This window comes from Eumetopias jubatus, unplaced genomic scaffold (genome assembly GCF_037043125.1).
Source record: "Eumetopias jubatus isolate StellerSeaLion01/CBP00866 unplaced genomic scaffold, mEumJub1_p1.0 scaffold_4, whole genome shotgun sequence".
Taxonomy (NCBI): domain Eukaryota; kingdom Metazoa; phylum Chordata; class Mammalia; order Carnivora; family Otariidae; genus Eumetopias; species Eumetopias jubatus.
Genome location: NW_028274810.1, coordinates 102511406 through 102530280, shown reverse-complemented (window position 1 = coordinate 102530280; position 18875 = coordinate 102511406). Strand labels below are relative to the sequence as shown.

At 38.3% G+C, this 18875-nt stretch overlaps 1 protein-coding gene across 1 annotated transcript in view; it reads left to right on the top strand.

Moving 5' to 3' along the window:
- CAMTA1 (calmodulin binding transcription activator 1) overlaps positions 1-18875 on the top strand; it is an 867769-nt gene that overhangs the window by 20879 nt on the left and 828015 nt on the right. The window contains exons 2-3 of the mRNA XM_028108234.2: positions 6645-6714; positions 11722-11840. Coding sequence (XP_027964035.1) covers positions 6645-6714; positions 11722-11840 — 189 coding nt within the window. The remainder of the gene's footprint in view (positions 1-6644; positions 6715-11721; positions 11841-18875) is intronic.

The following is an 18875-nucleotide window of genomic DNA, read 5'->3' as shown; positions in this document are numbered from 1 at the left end:
CCCTTTAGTTTTGATGAGGTTTTAGTTTTTGGGCAGCAGCAAGTGGTGATAGGTGATGGGTGGTCTGTAGTTCTTGGACTGAAATATATTTGAGGCGCACGCAAAATCTTTCCACCAGATCAACGCTAGGCATGTGTGGTGCTGTGGTGCCTTCCCTCGTTAGCCTTTCCTTTGGGATGCTGAACTCCCTGCTTAGGTACTCGATATTCTTGGACATCCCTCAGCGTCTACATTTGCTTTAGCTTTTCTGTCGGAGTGCCTTGTGTACTTTCTCTGCCCAAACTTCTGCACTGTTTCCTCATGGAGAAGCATTATTTCATCTTTAGGGAGAGAGCCTTTGTTCTTGTGGAGACAGCACAGGAGTGTGTGGGAAGACCTGCTCCGGGTTCTTGCTCTGCTCCTTTCTAGCCAGTGTCTTGGCAAGTGTCTGTAACCATGCTGTGGTGTCTCCTATTCTAAAGTAGACATCATGTCTGCTCTGCTACCTGCTGGGGCCAACACAGGATTTTATATACGGAAATGCTTGTTAATCGTATGAAATATCAAATAGAATACCTAGTTTATTGGGCTGATTTTGTTGATATTTTATAGTGCTCTATCTCTGAGGAGTTAAAAAAATTGTTATCATTAGTTCTAGTAATGATAAGTGCTGCTAAAATAGTGTAATTTTAAGTTTTATATAGTTTTTTTCTGAGTATGTTCTAGAATCTGTACAAATGTGGACATTTAATAAGTGCTCTTTGATTATTTTCAGAATATTGAGTATACTGGCTTCCTAGCCAAATTAAATTTATGAAAATTCTAACGATACTGTGATTCATATCTAGAAAGAATATTTTTTTTTCTCATTCTGAAATCACTTTAAATATGCTTTACATGAATCTCTGGTAATAGTGAATCAATTAATGTGATTTCTCAGGTCATAAATCAGGCTTGATATAGTGTAGTATTAGTTCCTGTGTAAGCTTCTTAGAACTTCAGCTGTTCTGTGGTCTGTTTTAGCTAGTTGTTTGCTTTTGAACTCAATTCTAGGTGTTGAACTCAATTTGAGAGCCTAAAATGGTTTGTGCCCCAATTACCTTAGAGGTTACTACTTCACTTTTTTATTGAGCCAGCCCTGGTAGTAGGAAGTCAGCCACCTATCAGACGGTTTTCCTTTTAACTTGAGTACATATTTTAATTTTGTCTCTGTCCCATAGGAATGTTGTAAGGGTTATTATAGTAGCACCTATGGTATATTTAAAACTTCTTGAAAAGAGGTAATATGTGAGCACAAAATATTTTTGTAGTGCACCATCTAATTTTTTCCCCCACTAACCTTTTGTGGTTCAGAAAAAGGATAAAGTTACTTGTGTTTAGGGGTACAGTCTCAGAGATCTTTAGCCCGATTTTATAGAGTGTCTCCAGAGCAGGGTCTTTGCCACACTTCGTGTTCCTTTTTGTTTGGCAGGCCTGAGCTCTCGCCAGAAATGTTTTGGTATTGGCTCTCTTGGCGTCTGTGAACAACACTGTTAAGAGTATTTTTACCCCTTAGTTCTTGGTGGGTCTAAAGTAGCTTTTGTCTTACTGCTTGATTGTTAGGGGACTAGAGGAGGGGTGGCAATTTAGGGAAGCATTAGGGGAGGGAGAGAGGGTCTTAGAAAGGCTGATGGTTGCAGTAAATCCCACCATCACCATGATAAGACATGGGCCACTCTTTTTCCTTTCCACGAGCTTCTGGGAATGTCATTCATCTGGGAATTCAACCATCATTTGAGCTTCCGTTGTGTGCCAGACGTTAAGTATTAAGTACTGGAGATACCGGGACCAAAAGCCAGACATCCCTTTAAGGATGCCCTTGAGATAGTCTTATTTTGAGTATGTTAGAAAAATATTTATCAGAGAAGAAAAACTAGTAGATTGGTTTTAGCTGCTGAATAGCCTTAGGGATTAAAGGTGGAGTTGTAGGTTAACAGAAGACATTTCTGAAAGGAGTGATTCTTCTGTATTTAAAAAAAAAAAGCACACAAATGGCATTGTGCAAGAGACTGCTAGCTGATCAAGAAATCCATCTCCTCTTCCTGGGCATGTAGCCAGACCACATTTCCCAGCCTCTCTTGCAATTAGGCGTGGCTTTGTGGCCAAATGTTAGCCAATGTAGTGAGAGCAGGGAAGCGTGCCACTTCAGACCTGGCCCGGAAAACCCTCCAGGCATGGTTCCCCTGGGCCCGCAGAGGCAGGAGAGCCTAGTGACCTAGGAGGGTGCCGGGTGCCAGAGCCACTGCTTGGAGGGGAGCCCTCTACTGATCACCAACACCTGTTTTGGACTTTACACCAGCAAGAAGTAAATATTTATAGTATTTGAGCCAATGATACAGTTTGCTCCGAGTAGCCTTCCTAACTGATCTAGGCATAATGGGTAGAATGCTAGGCAACACTGGTGAGTTTAGTCAAGGTGCTAAGAATTTCGGACTCCGCTTTAATTTTGATTACTTATATGTCATGTTATATGAAATGACCAGTGAATTTCAAGAATCAGTTTAAGTCATGATAAAATATGTGGCAAAAGTTTTTTAATGTATCATTTCTAATTGATACAAGTGGTTTATTGCATATCATTGTGGCCTCTCTCTGTCTTTGATTTAATGAGATGTGTGGGGCCTCCGTTGGCTTTGAAGGGACTCTGTGGAGACTTAAAACATTCAGAGTCCTTATTTCAAAGAACTGTAAATACAGTTTTCATCATGCACCCTGTCTGTTCAAAAGCTTGTAATCACTTCTTATTATGTAGCATTTGGTTTCATTTATTCCAGCGACCCAAAACTATGTGTCACACCCTGACCTAGGTTCTCTGAAGAGAGTCCATTCCTCCAAAGAGTTTGTGCTTGGTACACAGTTACTGAGTTTCTATACTGCTACCATCTGACCATCGGCTCCTTTTAGCCTTTAATAAACCATGTATTGTTTCTTCCTTACATTTTTTTAGTATGTCTGCAACTTGGTGGAGTATTTTTTGAAGGCAGGGAGTATATTTTATAGAGCTTCTGTTTCTCCCCTCTTGGGCACTTCTAGAGATGCTGGACACTATATTAATTGAGTAACCTTCCCTGTAGTTTCTTTTAATTATCTTGCTTGGATTTTCTGGTATAGTTTTGTATTATAGTTTGTGTTAACAGGCAAATGTGTTTTTTTAGTCTGTTAGGAATTCATAAAATTATGGAGGAATGTTATGACTGGAAGGATCTTTTTAAGTGAATTCCTGATCTTTTAGAAAACCATCTAGTTCCTGATAATCAGGGTATGGCCCTGAATCATGGCATGGGCATCACCGGGGCCCTGAATCATGGCATGGGCATCACCGAGGGCCACACTCAGACCTGTGAATCAGAACCCGCATTTTAACAAGGCCCTCAGGTGACCCACATGCTCATTAAAGATTGGAGATGCTCTGTTGAAGGTCAACCCCCCATTTTACTCTTGAAGAAACTAGTTAAAGTAGGAAGTTGCCCAGAGTCACATAGCTGTTTATTTTAGTGGTTCCCATCTTTGGATGCATCTTGGGATCACTTGGGAACCTGTCACAAATACTGATGCCTGGGTTCCAGCCTCACACATTCTGACTTACCTGGTCAGGATTGCAGCCTGGGCATCAGCATTCAGAAAATCTCCCTGGACGACTGACATGCAGCCAAGCTGAGAGCTGCTCATCTGGTTGTTGAGAGAAGCCAGCTTTCTTCATGCTTCAGTCAAGGAGGCCTTTTACTCCATGCATGGATATATGTTCAGAAACGGTGTTTTCCATACCTGGTGTCTCACCATCATGCATCACACATTTTATATCCATAGCATTTACCCTGCTTACCACCCACTTCTCCCACTGGCAGGGACCCGGTGAGGGTAGGACCTTTGTCTGTCTTGTTCACTGCTAGGTCCCAGCTCCTAGGACGGTGTCTGGCACACATTAGGTACTCCTTTAATATTTGTAGGACAAGTAGAAGGAATTGTGATATAGAGGGAAATGCAGGCTGCTCAGATGGCACCAGCAGGGTGACCTGTCATTGGAAGGCTCCTGAAGGATGGTTGAGCTGAAGAGTCAGCCAGGGAGGGCAGCATGGAGATGTGCAGCTGAGGGTGGACTAGGACCCAGATTTGGCTGTCCGTGAACTTGCACTTGGAGTATTGTTCTGGGGACAGAGAGGCCAGCTGTTTGCTTCAGACCTCAGCAGTTAGTGGTACTGGGATAGAGGCTCCACTCTGCAGACCCTCAGACTGGTGCTCCTCCCTCCCAGAGCCACCTCTGGCTTGGTGCTGTGAGCAGGTTTTACAAATCGATCTGAGGGTCCTCGGAATGAAAGGCCTATCTGTCCAGGGTCTGGCCTGTGGTTCTTCAATATAAGGTAGCCATTTCTCATGGAAGTTTTCTTGTGTTTTGGCTTCTTTCCCTTGAGAACCTGGTGTTTTTGAGGATAGAATGACTTGATTTCATTCAGTTTATGTGAGTGAGTTCCTTTTCTGGTTAACTATTAAGACTTTATTATGCCAGTGTTGAAGAGAAGTCATGGTTGATTGTGATATTTCCGTTACTTTTTCTTTTTTTAGCGTTTAATTCTTCTGATTTGTTATTTGGTATGTTTTACTGCTCATTTACCTATTGTCGAACTTTGAAGTTAGGTGTAAAAGTCATTTTTTTATGAAGCCATTCATTAGTGTGTCCCACTGTATGTTAGTCATTTTTAAATCTTTTGATGTTAAGACCGTTGTTAAGGTGTCTTGTGAAGTGGTAAATTTACACTATCTTTTTTGGGTAATAGGAAGCCAGAAAATGTTAAGCCTTGAATGTAGCACATTCTTTTTAACATCATAAAATTTCAAGTTTCAATTCTGAAACATTAAGATGAGATGTTGCATTCTGTGGTTAGAAGGCTGTTGCTGGCAGCTCTTGCAGATGTTACTTGAAGTCAGACTGCTGTTGGCTTTACATCAGCCATTCTTTATAATGTCCTGTAATTCCACACTCACAGTCATGGGAAGAGATGAATGTTGATTTTCCAAAGGATACGTGAATTCTGAGCTTAGTCCATAGTTTATAGGGAGAATTCTTAGGCTCAGATGTTACCACAGGTTGCTAATCAGTAGGCATCACTGTTGATTAAATCAAACAGAGGAAGAGACATTAGGGAGCTGATGGTTATCCTGGTAGCTAGCAATCACATTGTGGAGAAAGACCTGCTCTGTGGTGAAGCATTTGATCATGGATATAAAGAGAGGGAAATTAAAAATTCATAGAGGTCAATTTAGTCAGATTTTAATACTCTCTTTGGCACAAAAAATTCAGGCAATCCTCAGTTCTTAGAAAATGTTAACGTTGTTAAGGATTATTCTTACTAAGCACAGAAACAATAGCACTTCATATTTGTTTTGTAGTTTTGAATTTAAAGCACTTTGTACACATCATCCCATGTAATTCTCCCAACAACGGTGAGATAGGAGAGCACCGTCACTACCCTTTTTGATGAGGTCATATAGAGAGGTGAGTTTACTTTTCCAAGGATAGCTAGAAAGTGAGAGAACTGAGCTTTTCATATTTTAAATATAAAGTGTTAAGGGTGACAGTTGAATTTATAAACTGTCCTTGGTTTCCTAAGTATATACGTATCTGGTTTATAATGTAGGATGAATAATCTAAAAAAATTTTTAATACTGCAACTGAAGAAGGATATTTTTAGGACCGAAATAACTGACTGTCAAGACTCCCAGAAATTGTTTTCCTTTTTTTAAAGTTACTGTTGTATAGTTTTTTACATGAAAAGTTTAATTTTATTTACATGAAGCAGCCTGAGAGCAGAGACCTGGTGTTGCAACTTCCTCCTGACTTACTGCACCTGCCGTTCAGTTCGTTGGCACTCATTAAGTCCTTTGGAATGAGTTGGGAGGTGGGCGCACTATTGGGAAATGGTTAGCAATGTTGTTGAATCCTGACTAAACTACAGAATGAATATGGCATTGGTTCTTCTTAGCAAACATTTCCTGTATGTACAGCACATATGGTCCCTATTAAAAAAATTATACACATAATATGTGTTCACCAGCATGTATCTTTTTTTTTTTTTTTTACACACATGTATTTTGAAACACTCTTAAGCCTTCAGAAAAATTGCAGGTGTAGTGTGAAGAGCTCTTTTCCCCTGAACCACGTGAGAATAAGTTGCTGGTATGTTTCATCATCCTTACATACTTGCTTATGTATTTCCTGCAAATCAGAGATGAGAGCATTCTCCTCTGTAACCACTATATAGTGATCAAAATCAGGAAATTAACACTGAGACATTTCTACCCTCTGATCCTCAGATGCTCCTGCAGCTGTGCCAGGTGACCCCACGGTGACCTTTGTAGACAAAGGTCCAGTCAGGAGCCTGGGTCACACTCTGTTGTCTATTCAGACTCCTTTAACACAGAACAGTTTTCAGTCCTTTTTGACTCTCATGACCTTGACACTCTTGAAGATTACAGGCCAGTCATTTTGTGGAATGTTCCTCAATTTGGATTTGTCTGATGTTCCCTTATGATTAGATTCAGGTTTTGCATCTTTGGCAGGAATATCACAGAAGAGCCAGTATATATCTTTTTCAAAGATTAGTTTTACATTTTATTTTCTGTTTCCTTAGAGCGTTTCCCAAAGTGTATTCTGCGGAACTAGCACCTACTGTGTTCTCAACACCGTGCCACCTCTAGAAGGTAGGATTCGAAAAGCTTTTGACTTACAGGAAGGGGTGGGCTTGGCAGTAAGAGTAATTCCATCATGGTAGTACAGTAGAAATAGCCTGTGACCAGGCCTTAGGGGACCTGGGTTCTGCCTTTAACTCGCTGTGTGATCTTAGATGAGTTACTTAATCCTTCTGGGGGTAGCAAAATAATACTCCCTGTGTAAAGTTTCTGTGAGGGTTCAAAAAGGCAAAGGGTATAATCACATGGGAAATTCAAAGCACTCTGCAAATGTTAGATACTAATACAACAGTTCTGTAATTCTAGTATCCAATTCCTATGACTTCGAGTAGGAGCTGTGTGGTATTGTGGGAGAAGCCACAGGTCATGTTTGAATCCCATTTGAGTCACTAGCTGCGGCTCCTGGGCAAGTTAATCTGAACCTTAGGTTCTTCATCTGTAAAATGGGGCTAATTATGCCCTGATGGGTAATTGTGAAAATTAAATGAGAGAACGCAATGCAAAATCCTTTCTGGATGCTTGATGTGGAGTCCCACAAATGTTTACTTTCTAATAAATAGTAGAAAACAAATTTACTTGGTCACATGCAACTCAAATTGAAATTGAATAGAATGAAGCAGGAGAGGATGCCCCAGAACCCAAATTGAAGCAATCGATTGCACAACTTCTGTGCTCCCACATTATCTGCCTCCGCTTGCATATTTTTTAATTGAAAATGTAAATGCAGATAAATAGTGAGAAGCTTATTGAACCTGAGTTAGGAGTTGACCTAAACCCGGACCAGAGATTTGGTGGTATGATTGACAGGGAGAGGGTAAACTTGGGCCACCTAAAAAAGACAGGGTGAGATTTGACGATCACACACTCTAAGGAGAGGAAAGGGGTTGTTAAATAGCAAAACCAGTTATGTTTTCTATGAAAAAACCCCCAAAACGATTATTTTTTGTTTTTTTCAACTTCAGAAGTCTTTTGGATAATTACAGTTGAGTAATTCATTTTGGAGAATTATTTTAAAGAGTTACCATACCCATGCTTGGCACATAATTAAGCACATTGTTGCTTAATTAATATTTATTTTGGATGCATAGTGGTTTGAAGGTCTTCAGTTAGTGACGGCGGTATTTGCTGCTGCGAGCGTTGTGCTGACTTGAACACAACAGTATGTGCTTGTGTTTTCTTGAATCAGCTCCGAGCCTACTAATTAAATCTAAGCACATAATAGTTAGAGCTGAACAGAAAAATTGTAGAGCTTCCTTTAAATTTTGTCATTCCAAGTTGTTGATCAAGTGTATTCCCAATAAGATTTGGCAACTGGATACACTGTTATACCAACTTATTTTGAACAGTTTGGTCTAGAGGTTGAGAGATTAATCATAATTGACTTGATTGAATAACAGTGTTCATGATTATTCACGGAACCAAAATAATTTAATTTTTATTAATTATGAATCAAAATAAAATGGATGTTATCATTTCCGGGTTAGAGTTAATATAGGTATAATTTCCTTTACAGGAGTCAGTAGTGTGCTCCAAGGAGAGAGTTTGAATATATCTTTTTTGATTTAAATGAAGGGTTTGGTACTGTGAGTTTTGGTTTTTTGAAATAAAACATGAAAATAAGAATTCTACCTTTTGCCTAATTAAGTGAATGAGCATTTTTGCATGTTTTAGTTAAATTGTACGATGCCTCTAAAATTATTGTTCGGAAAATATTTGAAGGTTGTCTGGAAAGGATGGTTCAGTCTCTAGAATTAGAGCTGTCAGCCAAGCACATCATCTGTCAATTTCAAGAACTTCACTAGTTATTTTTATTGTGAAGTAGGTTAGAAAACTATTTTATGAAGTCATATATCATACACACATATTTCCCAGATAATGATAATGAAATGTTTTACTGTTTTTGGTTGACACTTCTATGTTGCAGTGTCAAAGTTTAAGTATTTGGATTAAATGCTGAGATGCAGTTGAAACCGGTATATACCTTATTTTCACTGTTAACTCAAGATACTGTTAATAGTCTTAGTACTGAGACAAACATTTAAAAACTGGCACATGAATTTATCTAATTATTGTATCATTTATAGTTATTCCAAAACATTAAAAAGCAGCTTTTAATTAAAAAACACAGTTTTGCACAGTATGGCCATGTGAGCAGTTCTTTTTCGGTGTGAAAAGCAGAGTTACTCTCCCATCACACTGTAACTGGAAAAACTGAAATTTGAAAATAGGAGTTTTAAGATTCTGCCTGTTTGAGTTCCTAATATTCTTTCCCCAGTATTAAAATTGACATCTTCATAATGCACAGTGGGAAAATTTACCCACCGTAATGTTTCTAAAAAACATCGAATTTGTATTCAGCATGAACCTAAAATTCTGGAAATAGCACAGTTTAAAAACTGATTAAGGGGAACCCATTGGCCTGTCATACTCCTCTTCCTTTTGAACCCATGGCTGCACATCCCCATAAAGTGCTATATTTGGAGTCGTGATTGAGACAGTGCTTACACAGCCATTCTCCTTTTCCTCTTTAAAAGCTTTTGGGCCGATTCACCGCTGCCTGATTTGGTATCAGAGTGGAAGACAGAAGCCTTTTCTGTGGCAGTTAGTTGTGCTGTTGAGAAGAGTATCTCTTTCTCTTGCTCCACGTGCGTGCACACATGCGCACGTGTACATACATGTGTGTCTACACATACGTATACACAGGCAGGAGCACACATGTCTAGGTGTATATACATGTGTGTACACATATGTAGGGGTATACACACACATGCCTGTGTTTTATAGCCACAGGACAGCTGGGTCCCTCAAGGAGGCTTAAAAGAACAGATAACTAACATCAGGTTGTAATCACAAACATAAAAATAGAAGCTGGGGTTTAATCTTCTGTTCATTATTGTTCAAAATTACACTTTAATAGTTTTCTTGGAGGTATGACTAGTCATATACAGTTCAGAGTAAGCCTATTGATTGAGCACCTAGTGTAATACTGTTTTCATAAAAGGCATCCTGTAAATGGTGACTATTTGAATTGAGTATAGATTTTAGAATTTTACCTCTGCTTTCAGAATTGTACACATCATGGGAGATTTAAAAAAAAAAGAATAAAACCTCTTTAGGGTAAGAGAGAAGGGAGGTGTTGGCTCATGTGATTTGGTATTCTGCGCTTTAAAGTTTTATGGCCCATGGTGCCTCCCTTGGGAGGATGAAGTGCAGGGAGCATGCATAAGCACATAATACTACACTGGTTTTATAGAGGGTAATTAATACAGAACTTTCTATGAACATTCTCTTAGTTGAATACTTTGTTTTCTGGTTTCATAGCAAGATTTTTAGAAAGTTTTATTTTGCTGTTCAAATTTTGGATTTTTAAAAGCAGTCAGTTTTTAAGTTTTTCAAGTTTTTATACTGCTTACAGAAATAGAGGATTGGGCATTATAATTCAATTGGTTGTGTAGTTCATGGACCAAAAAAGATTTAGTATGCTACAATTCTCCTAAGTTCCTCCCTTTAAAATATTTCCGTATTATGTAGTACATTTTTTCAGACTTTATTTCTGTGCCCAATATTTTTCTGTTAAGGTCTTTTCCTTGAGAAGAAATGTGTTAATCAGATGAAAAATGTTTGGAGAAGGTTTTGTGATTGTAGAACATTTTTTATTCTTCTATGTTTTTCACATGTTCAAAAAATAGGCTATGCTAAACAAAATTACAGTAAATGACTGGAAAGATATATTGTTGTATTTCACTTTTAATATTATTAACTAATTCCTGTATGCCTATGTAAGGTTCTTTAATTGTAAGGCATTTAAATTTATTGAATGGCAGTAAATTTCATAGGGATTTATGCCTGGAGGAGAATTGGAAATTACTTAATTCTCCTTGATTTGGAAAACTGAGAATATTAAGTAACTTACCCAAGGTCACACAATTAGAAAGTAGCAGAACTGGGTCAGAATCTTGGATTCTTGATTTGGAGGTCAGTGTTTTTATTACACCTTTTAATATCAGAGTAAGTTATTTTGACTATGATTTTCTGGAGCAAAATCAGTCTTTAGTATTTTAATGTGTTGCTCCTAGTATCTGGTTATGCATTGCACTTTGGATATTGGGGCTTCCATTTAGCATTAAAAAAAAAATTGGACTGGGTAATTCTAAACTTTGACCTAAATGTGCCAAAACCGGCAAGAAATTTTGAGCCAGGCAGAGGGACTTTGTTATGGGAATGAAAGAAGAAGTGATCTGTAAATGAATGAATGAATGAAATAATACGTGAAGGAAATGATCTCTTCTAGAAAGTATCCAGGAGACTGATTATCAGGTAGTCAGACATACCATCTTGTCTGAAAGTAATGAACTTTTCTCTCACTAATTTAGAAGTTACGTTTTGATGAAAGACATTAATTAAATAGATATGTGTATGTAAATCAAGTTAATTAAAATGATATGTTTTTAGATTTAGGCTAGAAGGACCAGCCTCTCTATTTACCTAGGTAGCTAACTGCAGATTTAAATTCCTTATATTTATAAGATTTGTAATTTGCTTTTGAAAGGATAAGTCTCATTTGTATTCTTGGGGATGAAGTAGTATTAGTTTATGAATAAAATTGTCATATTTTATTATAATTCCTCTTCCCTAAAAAAACTTAAAACTTTTTCAACTGGTTAATAGAAGAGTTCTGGGTTTTGTGAGGTTAAATCCTTTTGCAATTCGGATGTACTTCATGGAAACCTGGTGGGAGAGCCTTTAAAAGTAATGTTCTGGTTATGGGCAGCTGCTAGGATATTCCCTGTTCACTCGCTTGTCATGGAGCAAAAGCTCGGATCTTATTTTAGAGCCTCTTGACCAGATTCCTGCTGCCACCTATCTATCAGTGTGTAAATGAGCATTGTTAACCAAGAGGAATGGTGCTCTTGGTCTCACGGTGACCAAACTAAGCTGCCGTTTCTGACCTTGCCAGTGTACTTAAAAGGAGATATTCCTCTATTATTTTCTCTGAATCTATTGTTTTCTTCTTTATAGATGATCATGGGAACAGCAATAGTAGTCATGTAAAAATCTTTTTACCGAAAAAGCTGCTTGAATGTCTGCCGAAATGTTCAAGTTTACCCAAAGAGAGGCACCGTTGGAACACTAATGAGGTAGATAAATTTTTATTTTTAGGGGTATAATTATTTTAAGGGTGAAGTTGTTAGGTCATTTGGCATAGTATACTACTTTTTATTAGTTTTAAAATCAAAATACTGAACTAGGGGATTGTAAATGAGAATATTTAATCTGGGTTTAACAGACACCAACATTTTTCTTGAACTATCTCTAATCTGCTTGGCTGGCGTTGAAAAATATAAAATGTGCACGCTGACTTACTAAGGTAGCATGAGTTACCATACTTGTGTTCTCTTGCATTTTGGCATCTTACATTTGGTGGTTAACTCGCCTGCATCTCAGCTAAACACTAGTTCTTACGTTGTCATGAATTAAGAAAGAGACAGCCCCAGTGTTCCACAAAACATGCAGTGTCTTGACAGTGTGAAGTTTCTGTAGGATTGGGAAGGGCAGGCTTCTTATTAGCAAAACAGCTCTCACCACAGTCCTTTTTTTGATGAAAAGAGTTTGCATGTGATAGTTTTTTTTTATTAGGAATGGAGGCTGTATGGTAGATTGTGTATTTGGCATCCAATTAGAAGATTGGTAAAGTAGAATGAATGAGAGTATCTTCTTGGATGATGTTTCTTGCTTTTGGTAAGTCTTAGTCTGGGAGTCTTAATATTAAGGGTGGATTGCTTTGTCATCTTTTCAATTTTGAAATCCGAATATTTCCATGTAGGGTAATATGCATTTAGTGTGGTGATGAGAACTGGTATGTGTCCATCGATCTGGGAATTATATTCCTTTAGTTCAGATGGCTGCAATTTGGGAATTGTATTCCTTTAGTTCAGATGGCTGTGATTACTGGTTTTCCAGAGTTGGTCTGAGTCAGTTTGTGTTGCTGGTTCAACATTCACTTCCAAGTTAAATTAAATACAACGCCTGCTCTGTATTGGGCCCTCAGTTTTGTTAAAAGACACAAGAAGACAGTAGTGCTGCCTACTTACCTTATCTTTTTGAGATTATTTTGTTCTAACTTCTTGACCTGGAGTGCTTTTGTTTTGAGTTTTAAGAGGTTATATGGGTGAAAGTCTGTCTACTTAATCCTAGTTTACAGATTTAAATACTCAGTAGACCCTCATAGCTTTGATACCTTGTCTCAACTGATTTTAATTTCTTTTAAGGTATGTATATTTTGATTATTTGCATAAATTATATTTCCCCCTTAGACAAAATACTTTTACCTTGACAAACATTAGCTAGTTTAGAGGCCTGTTGTTTTAATCAGTCATCGATTAACGATTTTAAACATGAAAACAAAGTAAATATGCTGAAAATTAGTTTTAATCATAGATCATTACTCTGTCAGCAAAATAGTATGATTTGGGAGCCATTCAGTAGGTCATAACTAGGTCATGAATTATTTAAAAACTCAGTATGTTTCTTAGTATTCCTTGAAACATGGATCTGCTGCCTTACTATTATATGTTAGCTCTAGTTTATTTATAAATGAAACAAAACACATAATTGGTATATATTTTTTCAATATTATGTTTTATGTGAAATTGGCAATTTATTTTTAATTACGACTTGAAATTGTATTTGAAACCAGCAAGAGCTTAATTAAAATTCGTGGTCTTTAGGGTCTTCTGAAGCTGGAGTCACAGTATCTGAAGCTCAATTGGTAGACTGTTCAGATCCTTGCACAGGACTTCACTTTTCACGTATTTATCTCTGGTTATTGGCAGGTTCCCCTTTACTCATAGTTCAGATACATTATGAAACACCTAATAAAGAATTTTTATAGAGGTTGAGATTAAAAGGAAATACAGAGCTGTTCTGTGCTTTCTTCTAGGACCCTGACCCAAAGAGCTCCTTGGAGACTGCTGATTTAGGTCACAGTGTTGCAAAAGTCCCTGTCCAGAGAGGAGACTTCGGTCCCCTCTCTGGCTGGCAAAACATAAAACTGGGGGCTCTGACACATGTGGATTGTTTTGTGCAAGCTACCACTGCTGCTGAAAACGCCAGTGAACAAAGTATGTTCCCAAGGGTGGCTGGAGGCAGGACAGGTGGCTCAGCCGGCAGGGGCCAAGGCTCATACCCTTTTACCTCATGAGCCGTTGTTCTCTCAGTAATTTGTCAGCTCAACACTGACAAAAACTCTTATGAGAGAACTGAATTTAAAGGTTGGCCCATATTTCATTTCAATGTAGAGGACATTGGCTTTCTTTCTTGTTTATTTTTGGCTTTAGGAAAAATAGGGGACTCTGGGAGTGACAGCTGAAGACTTAGGAATCCTTAATTCTGCAGTGTTACGTGGTGATGGTAACCTGTCTTTTTTTTTTTTGAACTGGCTTGGATAACAGGAATAAAACAATCAGTACTTCTATTAAAGCACTTCCTTCTTTGATCTAGCTGGGTATTGGCATTTTCCCACATTCTTCAGCCTGCCATCCTGCTAAACCTGAAGGAAGCATCCTTCCGTGGACTTGTCTCTCTCTGGGGCTTTTGGTCCTATTTACGGCAGAGTCATGCTTAGTCAGAGTTGCCCATGAGGTCTCTTGAATTGCTCATGGAGTTAAGTTTAGTCATACTGCCATTAGTAAGGGCCTGTTTCCTGCTGGGGTTGGAATAGATGGCTGTGTTTTGGTGGAGGACCGCATGAAGTAGTCGGCTTGTATTTGGGAGCAGTGTTGTACCAAAACTGGTTTAGATCCCCCTTTCCTGGGACAAGGTGCTGTCACTGGGAGAGGCGTGAGGGAGGGAGATCGGTGGACAGCACACCTGATTCCCATTTTCTGTGTCACTCTGTGCAGCACATGTTCACGGAGCAGCCTGGTGGCTGGAGTGGCCTGTCTGAGGTGTCTCTGTCTTCTGTGCTTGCTCTCTGCTGGGTGTGTACAGTTCAACTCCTGAGTATAATATGACTCCTCCATGCTTTTGAGAAATTCCTTTATTGAGACCTGTGTTGTAATATTTGTGATGATTTGAGAAAACCTAGCTTTTGTACTATGTCTTTGTTGAGAGACGGAGAGTGAGATTGTGCCCATTCACATGTTGCCATTTATCGAGCCCCTGTTTTTGCTGGTGGCTGGGCACTGTGTATAATTATTTCTGAGCCTTATAATAATGTTCCAAGATATGCCGTATTTCCTTTTACTGATGAGGGCGTAGTGGTAAAAAGTGGTTAACTCATTTGGTCAAGATAGCATACTTGTTAGGGCCTGTCTCTCTCTCAGCTTAATTTCTTGTACGTTGCTTACTAATTCTTAGGAACGTTCATTCTGTTGTAATGTTGTCTTGGCTTCTAATTAAAGACCCATAACTCTTAACCACATTAGTGTACTTGGCAAATCCGTTCTGTCATTTAATTTTGGATTAAAAAGAGTTAACACAGGATTAGTATTGTGGGATCATGTGCAAACATTAGGTGAAGCTGAAAGTCACTAAAAAGGAAGACTACCAGAAGATAAGGAGGTCTTAGGGCCCAGCTAAGCTCCTGGAACCTTTCTTAATGCATCGGAATAGGTAAAATCTGCCCTTCTTGAATGTTATTTGCAGTTGCAAAATAAATGTTGTGTCTAGAAACAAATCAGTGTGGATTATGCTTTCTCAGCCACACACAGCCTTTGCCCATGTTCTTACAGGCGATAAAGGAGGGGTGATGATGATGATGGTGGCAGTAATTATGGCAGCCAACATTGACGGAACATTACTGTGTGTGGCACTGGTGGGTCCTTGATGCGAATAATCACATTTTTTCCTGGAATTGATCCTATAGGGCAGATTATGTGATTACCTTGTATCGATGAGGAGATCTGAGCCATAAAGATGTTAAATAATGTGCCCAGGGTGGTGGACTTGAGAGTCTAACCTTGCAGCCTGATTTCAGAGCCCATCCTCTCTCCAGTTCTGTCCCAAAGAATAATTTCAAACAGACTTTCTCAAGATCTCGCAGCTGTTTAGTGATTTCTAACCCTTTTGTTTTATAGAATTGTTTGGCTTCTTTATTTATTTACATCTTCAAGTATTATACATAAACTTAATATATTTTTGCATGAAGTATTTTTTAAAAGTAGCACTCATTTCGGGGCACTGGGGTGGCTCAGTCGGTTAAGCGTCTTGACTCTTGAACTCAGCTCAGGTCTTGGTGTCAAGCGTCTGACTCTTGAACTCAGCTCAGGTCTTGATCTCAGCTCAGGTCTTGATGTCAAGCCCCTGCGTTGGGCCCCATGCTGGGTGTGGAGCCTACTTACAAAAAAAAAAGTAGCACTCATTTCATAGGGAAATAGTTTTGATTCTTAATGAATGTTAATATGTAGGCTCTGGATAATGAAAAAAATATTAAAAGTAGAAATTTTGAACCTGTGTGTAACTTGAGGGTTAGGCTTGATTTTTTTTATATCCAGGGCAGGAGAGAAAGAATGTATTAAACAGAGCAAAATTGTTGAAGAACCGGCTCTTATTCCATAATCAGTTTGGCATTCATGTCTTCATTAGGTGAACTGTTATAAAGTTTCTGCATTTTAAGTTAATATTTTTAAGGCCCAGAGCCAGAGATAATTATGCTAATGCAACTTTCTGATTGCACAAATGACTATTCATAATTACACATATTAGTACTCCATGTATGCTGTCCAGGCTGAAATTCTTTTGTTTAGTCATTAATTAGCTGTTTGACTTAAAATACAACTACTGCATTCCCCCAGTCGCTGGATCTGGATTTCAGATGGCTTTCTTCCAAAGCCGAGCTAGTGCACACCAACAGACCTTTTTAATGAAAATGTTCTGCTTAAATGTTCAAATCACTTTTGTGTGCTACTATTTTTGAACTATTAATGCTTTTTTTTTGTTTGTTTTTGTTCTAATACAAAGTTTCTCTAGAGGAGGTAAACAAAATGGAATTCTCCTTTGTACTGATGTTAAAGAAAGTTGCATCAAGGGTTTTCAGTTGGTGATAGCTTCAGAGATTTTCATATTAAATGCATCCTTTTTAATGGTAAACATGTCTGTGTAGAGAGCATATAACTCTCCACTGGTATAGTCTTAAGTCATGCCAGAGAACTTGAAGAAAAAAACCCCTAGGTGTAATGCTTTTTATAGGGAAAGAATTGCTTTTTTAAAGCCCGAATACTTTTTTTTTTCCTTCAGTTTTTTATATTCAGGTAAGAAAAATGGACAAATGGACTTTAAGACTATGAGATTTATTAAATTATATTTCATTTCAGTTTTAATAAGCCACCTTTTCAAATTTCTTTAGTCATTTTTTTTGTGTAGGCATATATTCTTGAGTGTTTTTTGTGTTTTTAATTTTTCTCTTGGAATACCTTATAGAGTCATAGTTTTAAGGACTGTAATTTTTTTCAATGATTGGTTTTTCTAGTGTATTTATATGTTATCTTTTTGAAAGACAGACCCACATTTTGGGGGGATCATTTAGCACTCTTCAGACTTCCACCGTGCAAGCTAAACTGAAAAGTATTAGCCTTATGAAGGTGAGTGAGGTATTTGGCTTTGATGACTCAGAACGTTAGTTAACCCTGAGGTTGGCCTTTGTTTTGTGTAGCTTTTGGCAGTTGTAATGGTTTGAATGGTCCCAAGTTATTCTCGGAGTCCAGGTGGGGCTCTCCTGGTTCAATGGCAAATAGGAAAGTACAGATATGAACAGCACCACAGAGAGCCAAGTTTTAAGAGGGAGCCATTTGATTTTTGAATACAATATATTGTACCAAATTTCAAATTAAATGTGGTAATTTTGTAGCAATTGGGTTAACTATAATTCCTCTGTTTCACTTAGTAGTATGAGGTCAGGTAAATGGATACCGAAATCTAAATGAGCATGCACCTGTTTATCAGACAACCTGTATCAGTTTAGCATTGGTGGAAGCAGAGGGAGATTGGATGTGTTGAAATGCTGGGGGCAGATGTCCTTCTACATCTCTGGGGGAAGGCAGGTGAGGAGAGGTCGAGACAAGTGGGTTTAACTCGAGGAACGGCAGGAGAAGCAGATCTTAACCTGCAGAGAGTAGAGTAATGGTCATAACATTTGAGTAAGATCTTAAAGAACAGATTTTTTGAAGGAAGAAAATTCCTGTGGATCTGCCTCAGTTTTGACCCTAGTGGTTTTTATTATATATTACTTCAGAATGTATCACTTAGAAGATACTTGGCCCATAGTAAGTGTTCAATAAATGTTTGTTGAATGAATGAAATGTGTAAAAATATAAAAACTCAGTATAAATTTCTGAGCTCTTGGAGTTCTTATGCAGATATAAAACTCAAATGTAAATATATTACATAAAAAAGATCAGAAAACTAATAAAATTTATATTAACAACATTACTTAAATGCGATGGATGAAGTTTTGCCAAAACCAAATTGCTCTTACAACACGAATGTAATAGTGACTGTTCTCATGCAGGGTCTTTTGAATTTGGCCTGCGACACTTATCATGTGCCCTGCAGTGATCCCACCCCTCTCCCCATATTGAACTACTTAGAAACTGATTTTGGCTCAGCAGGCGTTTCTAGAAGTCTGTTGTTAGGTCTCGGTACAAATACATCATTTAGTCTGAAGTTCACTTCTGGATTTTCTCATTAGTCTGAGAACAGTTTAAACGGGTACCCAGGTGATTGTAATCACAGACCACAGACTTGAACAGTGGATCTTTGTGTTAGAAAAATTTGGTTATAGGTTTTATTTTTTCAGGTTATAAATTAAGATGTGAAGTGAAAACTTTCCTAGTGAACTCAAGGACCACAGATCTCTTGGAAGGGATACACAACTGGCAATCAGGAACTGGTTCTGTCTAGTCTTGGCTCTGCCACCAGTCAGCTGAGTGCTAGGTAAGCCACCTGCCTGGCCTCGTCTGCATCTGCTGTGATTGTGCTGAGTGACCTTTAGAGATATGTCATAAGTCCTGTTCTCCAGTTTTGGAGGCTAAATCACTGTTGCTCTCAGAGTTGTTTGGGAGTGTAGGACATTCAGGGTAGGCTTGGGTCCAGCTGGGGTGTGTGTTTGTTTATTTTTTGCTGTTAATCATCCTTTATTTTTATTTTTCAAGTCTATGCTTCAGTGGGTTTTAGTA